The sequence below is a fragment of the Battus philenor genome, unplaced genomic scaffold (genome assembly GCF_028537555.1).
Source record: "Battus philenor isolate CCGP_79_NKW_IND1 unplaced genomic scaffold, ilBatPhil1.0.hap1 SCAF_28, whole genome shotgun sequence".
NCBI lineage: Eukaryota > Metazoa > Arthropoda > Insecta > Lepidoptera > Papilionidae > Battus > Battus philenor.
In genome coordinates, this window is record NW_027181691.1 from 6,407,226 (window position 1) to 6,416,997 (window position 9,772).

Below are 9,772 nucleotides of genomic sequence, written 5' to 3' on the forward strand. Positions count from 1 at the left end.
GAGTGATTTCTACAGTGGCGCAACCCATAAGTTATAGTCCTGTTGGATTTCAGCCGTTGTTCGATGTCCGTCTCCTGTAAGCAAGAACCTAAGAGTTAGCAATTGGCCCTTAAAATAGGAAGGTTCAAGTGGCAGCTATACGCTCTCTGTTCAATAAAATGACACTGATGCTTATTTTGAAACTTTTTAGGAAACCTTTATGGTTGGTGGTTGATCTTCTCTTCCTCTGAGAAATTGTACATTTTAGTAAAGTGTTTATAGTTCATCGGCCTTTGCGACTTAAAACAAATTCGATTCGATTTAATACTTTGTTAAAAAAAATTCCCTTGTCAATAAGCACAAGCACTCTCGGATATGATGATTCAATAGTTGTAGAAGTAAAGGCCACCTGAGATGATTTTTAATTTCTAAAAAAAATTTGTATTGCGAAGAGTAGAAAAGCAATAACTATGACCGTGGTGGAAGAGCTGGAATCTCACAGGCGATTGCTTATAAACCTTCGCAAATCTAAGCTACAAAAATATTTCCCTTGTTTTTGTAATGTCAGTACTTTCGGCTTTCAGCTTCTTTCGCAAGTTCAATATTTCGAGTGACATTTACTGTAACCGGTAAGTGATATAAACGAGGTTTCCATTTTGATTTTCTTGTATTTTCTTAATAGATATTCCATTTCACCAAACAGATAAGTAGTTGTAGTTGTAGACTAAGGCCATATTATACACCTTTTTAGTACAAATCACAAATAAATACTCTACTACAAAATTACAATATAAAAATAACAAGAACAATTTCGAATCTTTGTAAGAATAATCAAAGATTAAGACAAAATATTTTTTAAAATAGAATCAAGTTTTCATTTCCTCCTTAACTTTTTGTTGTTTTACTTATTATAGCATTCAATAATTTTATCACTTTTTTAGCTAACAGTTTTACCTCGTTTTGTGTTTTTCCTCTTGTATTTAACTTTTCTTATTTTATTTTCGCGTCACTTTCTTTTTTCAGGCTATTTTACATCCATTGATTAAATATACCAGCAGACCATAATGTACGTTTGCCTAATAACTATAGTTTAAGTCTTTTTTCTTTAAGAAAGTTGTTCGTATCCTAACAGCGTTGTCACGAGAAGTTCCAGCATCGGTTTTTACTGAAAGACGTCACAAATATTAATATTAACTTTTTACAGTTATTTTCAAATATAACTTTACTAAGTTTTATAAGCAGATGCCAACAAAGTAAGTAGCAAAATCGACGGTAGCAGCAGTTGTTATTGCGGATATAGTGCCAGGAGAATCTGGCGATTGGCTCTGTTACTTCTTTATAAACACATGAACTCGAGGGAAGCATGATCAATTAATTTATTTTGTTGTACATAAACAAAAGAGTAAATTTTATATGCAGAACAGTATCTTTTGGCTAATAATATTTTCTTTAAAAGAGAACATAATTTTACTAGTCTCCGTTTATTTTTCCCTGAAATTCTTAATTTGATTTTATACTAATTTTCAAGGTAATATATTGTCCGGTAGATCATAATTATTGAACTTAAAGTTAAGGTATTATTGTTATTAACTTAAGGTATTATATTTAGCTGTTAGTTTTAAGGTTTCTATATCAATATTCCCGATTCAAACGAAGCCTTCAATAAACACAGTTATTTTTTTCAAATCATATATTGTACAATCGGAACTCTTTTTTAGTTACCGGTAAACTACACTGAGCTCTGTAAAGAATCCCGTAAGCTACTTTCACTTCTTTGGTATTTTTTAGGTTTGGATGTCCCAGCTCTTTTTTTTTCTAAAGAGTACAGCTATAGGCAAGTTTTACGTCGTGAAAAGATTTTCGGAAGCAAAATCATTTAAAATTCTTAACAAAATTGACTACGATAACAGTTTTTTTTTTTGGCCTGAGAACAGTTGCTAACATTTGAAATTTCCTTATTTTAAAGTAATCACAGAAATAAATTAATTTAATTAAATAGATTACTTATATAACGTTAGCATAAGAAAGTGTTACGTGCACTTCATAAACTTAATATTAGAAGTATCAAATGAGCTTAAAATTATTTGTAATACAGATTATACCACATGTTTCATAAACTACGACAATGTGCCATAAAACGGCCATTGTATGTACCGAATGTGTCACTTGAAATGTCATTGTCATTTACCTCTTGTCATTATTCACAAATAATCAACACAAGACAACAGTAATTTACTTTTCATAAAGGTATATAATGCGACGGGCATTTGTATACAAAAATAAAATTGAGAAAGATGGAAAACTTGTGGCCGTGGAAGACACGATTGAAGCTTTTAAATCACAAATTTCATCACACTTTAATTTATCGAATGAAAGCATCAAATTGTTTTCATCAAATGGTTGTGAAATTGTTGATGTAAGAGTAATAAGGGATGATGAGAAACTTTTTTTATCTTTGGATCTATGTGAATCATCACTTGAAGACCTTGGAACGGTTAATAAATCAGCTAATTGCTCAGAGACAAGTATGGAAAGTGAACGTACCATTTCCGACTGGATAACTCTTAATGTTGGCGGAAAACACTTCACAACCTCTAGGTCTACACTTTTGGCAAAGGAACCACTGTCCATGCTGGCTCGTATGTTTGCTAATGATAATAATGTGTATCTTATGCACCCAAGTGTCACCGACTCCACTGGAGCATACTTAATTGACAGAAGTCCTGAGTATTTCGAGCCTATTTTAAATTATTTAAGACATGGAGATGTTATTCTAGATAAGCATGTTAATCCTAAGGGAGTTCTGGAAGAAGCAGTATTTTATGGTATCTATGGTTCATAATTTTTATTTTTAAGAGTTTGCTGTTTCCAATTTAGACTGCTCTTAAAAAAAATCACATTTATTTGTTAATATATATCAGAATAAATATATATCATGATATTTAAAATCATTACTTAGAAAATAGACAGAATAAGTTTATTGAGAGATTACTTATGCATGTTATTAATAATTTTTTTATGCAAATTTTATTTCAATTACAGTGATTCCCTTTTTTTGTATAGTAGATAGTTATTTTAAATTGACTTTAATTGTGACATTATTTTATTATTTCCACTGCAAATATTTACATTATTTTCATAAACTTATATAATAAATTTTCAGGTATTGACTCCATGATACCGCATCTGAATCAATTGATTGAAGAGTCTGCATATGCAAGAGCTAATAACCATTCATTGACTAGAATGGATGTTGTACGATCAATAATATTGACACCTACTACTTCAGAATTAAGATACCAGGGGGTCAATTTAGCTGGGGCTGACTTAAATAGATTAGACCTACGGAATATTAATTTTAAGGTATTATTATTTTGTTAAAAATTATTGTGTTTGCAAGTTTTCATACAATTGTTTTTTTTTACATATAATATATAAACTGTTTTTAAAACAGAACCCAGTAGTATTTTTCAATGCATTTATTTCTTACATATGTAGTTAAATCTCTATACTCTTTATGTTCATACATACAATGTGTTTGCTTATAAGTTTAAAAGATTATAATGTATAGCTCACTCCCTGCTAATTAATGTATGGTACTGCCTCTTCAAAAATCATTGGATTCAGAAATAAAAAAAAAAACAATGATATGTAGTAAGAAAAACTTTTCCAAAATTTGGATTAGCCGATTTTGTACTATAACTCATAGGCCTTTTGTAATCAATTAGAAAAAAAAAATGTGAAAAATCATGGTAATCATTGGGAGAGGCCTATGTCTTGCATTGTGCATCTGTCTGCAGATATGATGATGAAAGTTTGGAGGAATATAAGGATTTTTTTTATAATTTAGATTTCCTGTTTTCATTTTTCAGTATGCCTGCTTATCACGATGTAATTTAAGTTTTGCTAACTTGTCACATTGCTGTTTGGAACGCGCTGACTTATCCCATGCCAATTTAGAGGGAAGTCAGCTTTTGGGAGTCAAAGCACTGTGTGCTAATATGGAGGGTATGTATTTTAAAATTAAAATATATTTATTTATATATATATATATATATATATATATACATATATATACATAAATATTTAAATAAATTATTTATAACTACATCATGAACTGTCGAAACTAAAAGGTTAATAGAACATAGATTATTTATTTCAACATAGAATATTTATTTATAGTATCAAACTGTTTGCAGATTCCAAATTAATACACTTACAATTAAAGTTAACTTATTTCTATTACCTAATATGACATTTTTTATTTTTCCCATTAAATTAAAAATTTAACATTCAAATTCAAAATATATTTATTCAAGTAGATACTTTCATGCACCTATTAATTGTTGATTATTTTAACATTATAAGTAGTAAGCTACCCGCTAGCCCTGCCTCGGAATACTGATCTTCTTAAAAAAAAACTGGCCAGAAACTGAATGGTTACTCTTTTTAAATAAAATTTAACAATTTTAATTAGACTTGCATAATATCAAACTATGTAAATGAGACATCAAAACAAGCACCATACATTTTAATCAATTAAAAACTTGAATAATGTAATAAGGTTTATTTAATATAATACTTTTAATTTTAGATTTATAATAAAAAGGAAAGTCGAAGATTAAGAGATTTAAGATCCAAGGTTTGTTGATATTGACGAAATTTAGAAGTACCTTCTGTGGTAGTCAAAATATTGTACTGTTATATTACTTTATGGGATTTAGTAATATTAATCTAAGTAACAAAAATGACATAAATTTCTTTTCTGGATATTAATATAATTTCTGTAAAGATATTTTTGTATATTGTTATTTTTATATTTATTACTTGTAAAATTATATAAATAGACTTTTATTACAGACAATTTAATACAATATAATTTTACCAAAGTGTCTCTTGATTTTCTCTATTTCCATACTTGAGCTATATCTTCATTTGACAGAGATACTAACAACTATAATTATTTAGGTGTCAACAATCTTTGTAAATTTGACTAACAGTGTAACATCTTAAGAGATCCAAACTGTTCTGTGGCTTTAATCAACAATAACACAGATTTCGTGAGTTTGAGTGACCAGTGCATGGAAAGCGCTGAGCCTAAACCTCATTTAATTAACTCTGGTTGAGGGCTCCTTCGGGATCCTTGGCTCGGGCCATTATCTTATTTTGTCTCTATGTGCTAGTTTTCGCAACTAAGCGACACTCCGTTTATTTTGCCTTGGAGTTAGCTTTACCAGCTGATCCACCTTCTCGATAAATTACAGTAGACCATAGATGTCGCCAGCGATCTTGGGTTCGCATCCCTGTAATCCGAGATGTATGGGCTACCCATTCCAGATATCCGTAAATAATCAAGTGTAAGACTGCTATTATGAAACTGGTCATAAGAACAATAGCAGTGGTAGTATGATAATCTGTAAGATATTAATAAATATATATCTAGTCCAAATTGTGTTCTTTGGTACAACTATTGGTAGAGTTTAGATTTGTATAATGTGTTCAAGTTATCCGAATCATGCTTTATTGCCCAATTACACTGGTCCAGTGCCTCATTATGTTTGTTAAAATGAAGTGGACAGTGCATATGCAGTGCATGTTTTATCACAGATAACTTCCATTAGTCCTTTAACCACTAATATTTTAAATGCTGTACTAAACCTTACATACCAAGCACTTTGTATTGTATGGCTGCTTCATAAACGACTGAACATTCGGTTGGAACCAACCAAATATAAAAAAACTAAGATTTGTAATAATGATGTTTCAGGTGCCAAATTGATAGGCTGTAACATGGAAGACCCTTCTGGGTCAAGGGCTGTGATGGAAGGTGTTAACCTAAAAGGTAATTTTGGGATATAAATGAACTTTAATTGTTTTTTTTTTCATGTTGTAGGACTTGATAGGAAATCATCAATACAATATTATTTTACATAAAAAAATAATCCCTTCTGAATGAATGTGTAAATAATTTTCGAAAGTATATTGATTATTGAAATTGCATTTGATTGCTTGCTACGTATAGTACGAAATAAATTTCGCACTTTAACAGTTCACATGCTTCAAATTTTTATTGTCGTTTACCTAAATATATAAAAATATAAATATATATATATTTAATCAATAAATAAAGTGATTTTCACTGTAATGTGACAGGCCAATAGTTTCTAACTTAAAAGTGTACAGACTTTCTTCATACAAATGAAACTTCTAGTTCACGGACCCTTCCGCTCCGTGAACTCAGTACCGATGAAGCTGTAATAGCCTCAGGGCTAACAGCATTAACATCTTCAGAAACAATACACAGATGAAACTGTTAAAAATAGTTTTGAATAATAACTATTATTAGAAAACATTATTGTCACTAATGAAATACTAAGCACAAACTTAGGTTTAGGTGATTGACATGATCAGTTGGAATTATATATAGATTATAATGGCGATATTTCTTTACATATTCATATTATTAAGTAATAACCTTATCATCTTATTGATGCCTAAACTAATGACAATTTAACTTCTGATTAAATTGGCTGGCATATCTCGAGACACTCGAACTCCTAATAAATCTTTCATCATCTTGTCATCCAATAGAAGTCATAAGCCTTCTGTCTTGCCCCCATCCAGCTACTTCCTTCGATCTCAACTATATTATCAGTCCACATAATAGGCGGGTACGCTTAAACCGCGTCTACCTGCTCGTGGTCGCCACTCTAGAGCTTTTCGGCCTTAACGGCGGTCAGTTTCAGCAATGAATGAATGAAAATATACAAGGCTACTTTACTACAAATATACATTCAATACTCACTACATAAATCATTTTATAAACAAGTATGATTTCAGGTGCGAATTTAGAAGGAAGCAACATGGCTGGAGTGAACCTCAGAGTCGCAACACTTAAAAATGCTAACCTTCAGAACTGTGTTCTTAGAACTGCTGTTTTGGCTGGCGCTGACTTAGAGGTACTATTTTACATTCGCACAGGGTCATGTAAATAATAAATTAAGATTGGAGCTATTAAAGTTCATATTAGGTGATTGATTGGCTTATTTGTCAGCAAAATGCTTTTATACTTATTTCCACTCTTCCCTGTATTAAGTAATCATTCTGAAATATGTTGCATTAATTTTTTTTTATTGGAATGTCTCAGGCGATTAACTTTTGGCAGTCTACAGGGAAAGAAAGTAAACAATTTTATTATGTAGTATTTTAGTATGTAATTGGAATTTTTAAAACACTTCTTACTATACAATCTCTACATTTTTGTTTATTTTCAAACCATTGATTTTTATGGTAGGGTACTGAGATTACACCACATTAAGAGCAAATGAACTAGAGATTCACATCTTAAAAGCTTTTACACTAATACCCATCACCAGCCTGTATAACACTGTAAATATAAAACACACACATACACTATTTATTAATTTATTCATTTATTTCGATAAAACAGAAAAAAATTATAAATCAATTTATGTAATGTACACATACATATTTGAAGACAGATAATAAATAGTATCCCTGCAATAAATTGTAACTGGAGGTACTTCAATTATTGTACTAGCGAAGATTTTAGTTCACAATATGTAGCAGAAATTTAGAGTTACAAGTTTTACAGAGGAATATGCTATTTATGTATATCTATATATTTGCGTATGTTATGCACTATATACTTAAAACTCATCATTTTATCCATAGAATGTCCACTGCTGGACATAGGCTCGCCCATAGTTTAACAATAGACCCATTTCTAAGATACCTGTAGCCAGCTTTTATCAACAATTTTAACATACTAATAATATAAATCATATTAAAAGACAAACTTTCATTTAAAAAGGATCTTAATAGTATTGATGAAAAAGTACTTGCTATAGGCTAATGTTCGATACTTTAATACGATTATTAAATTTATAATTATCAATGAAATTACAGAGGAGGACTCAGAAAGATTCAAATGAAAATTACATTTATTGTTTTAAAACTTCAGATGAATATTTACTAAAAGATATTAAAGGGCTATAAAATTATGAAAGCGACTTCAATAAGTTAAAGATAAATTAACAATACCATATGGTCTACCTGCCCGCCCACAAGAAGCTAGTATACATTTTTTACTGCCATCCCTATGTTTTTAATAACAATCTTCACTTGTAATTCATTTAAGTTGAAATAAATATCTTATCGCTATCTAATCCTTATTATTTATTTACTAGCACTACTACCAAAACCGCTATACCGCGCCTTTGGTATTCGCGGCATGACAGGGGAGCTTCAGCAGCTCCATTCCGTCTGCTGTCAACGCTCGCGGTAGCAACGCTCATGCTCTTTTTTCTTGGACCCCCACCTAACTGCGCAGTACAGCACTTTCCATAGACCTCTGGTATACCAGGGATGGCCAAACTGCGACTCGCAGCTCTTTGATCGATTATCTTTGGCTCCGATTAATTGTCGAATTATTTCAATTATTAAATTTATATTACCTATAATGGCTTCTGTGTGAATAATAATTATTATTATTCCACTCTACAGGTAGCGAAATCCAAATACCGATCATAATTTATTAACCGGCATGTTATTGGCAATTGAAGAAGATTAAATAAATTGTAATAAAATCCAAATATGGTGTGAGGGATGTTATAAGTAATAATAATTGTTTTTACTGTAATGATAGTAGCTAAAAAAACTGTCTGAGTTTAGAATGTTTTCAGACTAGGGCGCGTTTAGAAACCTCATTAATTATGATGCTATTAAATAGGAGCTCAATCTGATTATAGTTTGTATCAAATTGGATTCTACCGGCATTTCTCCTAGTCACTGTAAATGACCCTAAGTGGATATTTTTTATTTATATTTTATTGTGGACCGCCAACAAAATTTACTGTTATATGGAAATACATAACACTTAAAAATTTAGGATGAAGCCAACTTTTGTAATGGGCACTCACAACAAGACATATAAAAAATAACAATATTTTAAAAAAGAGAAATCACGTCAGATGTTTTAAAAATTAGGTAAATGCTATTCTACAATAATCAATTTATTAAAGTTTTTTTATACATATAGAGTTATTTATTTATCATCAATGTTTTAAAATTTCTTAATCATTTTTTTTTATACAATGTGAATGAATATCCTTAGATTAATTATCGAAGAAATAAGTTCATTTTATGGCAATTACCTTTGTCAGTATAGTCTAAAGTAGATAAATTTAAAAAATTAAGACTTCAAAAGCAAAATTATTTTGTTTTCAGTGCTGTGACCTGTCCGGTAGTGACCTACACGAAGCAAATCTAAGAGGAGCGAATTTAAAAGACGCGGCGTTTGAACTTATGTTAACCCCTCTACATATGTCGCAGACAATACGTTAATCTGTGTTTTATTTATTATACTTAATTGGTTACTTATTGAATTCACATTTATTTTATTAAAATTTTATTATTACTTTTATCATTATTTTATTTCGTTTATTAAATATAACAAACATGAATAAAGCTACAAATAAAAATAAAATTTCATTATAAGAATCTTGTGACAAACTTTCCTTTTAATAAGGAATCCTTTACTCCATAATTTACCAGTGTTAATTACATGTATTATTAGCACATATTTCTTTAGTTTATATAAATAAAAGGCGTGATGTATATTTTCCAGTTCGGCTAATAAATAGCTCAAGTTGCTTTAAATAATCGTTATATACAAACAAACTACGTTGTTTTATTATATTACTATTTTTACTAAAATTTAAGTATTATCTGTGTCAGATAACCTTGGCACTCTTAAATATATTACGCCTCG

The 9,772-nt window shown here is 30.1% G+C and overlaps 1 protein-coding gene across 1 annotated transcript; it reads left to right on the forward strand.

Annotated features, from left to right (window-relative positions):
* The first annotated feature begins 2,196 nt into the window (after positions 1-2,196).
* On the forward strand, positions 2,197-9,385 carry LOC137926005 (BTB/POZ domain-containing protein KCTD9). Its single transcript, XM_068769520.1, has 6 exons — positions 2,197-2,804; positions 3,143-3,342; positions 3,852-3,987; positions 5,747-5,821; positions 6,820-6,938; positions 9,229-9,385. The coding sequence occupies exons 1-6, from the start codon at positions 2,234-2,236 to the stop codon at positions 9,343-9,345; spliced, it is 1,218 nt and encodes a 405-aa protein (XP_068625621.1). The 5' UTR covers positions 2,197-2,233; the 3' UTR covers positions 9,346-9,385.
* The last annotated feature ends 387 nt before the right edge of the window (positions 9,386-9,772 follow it).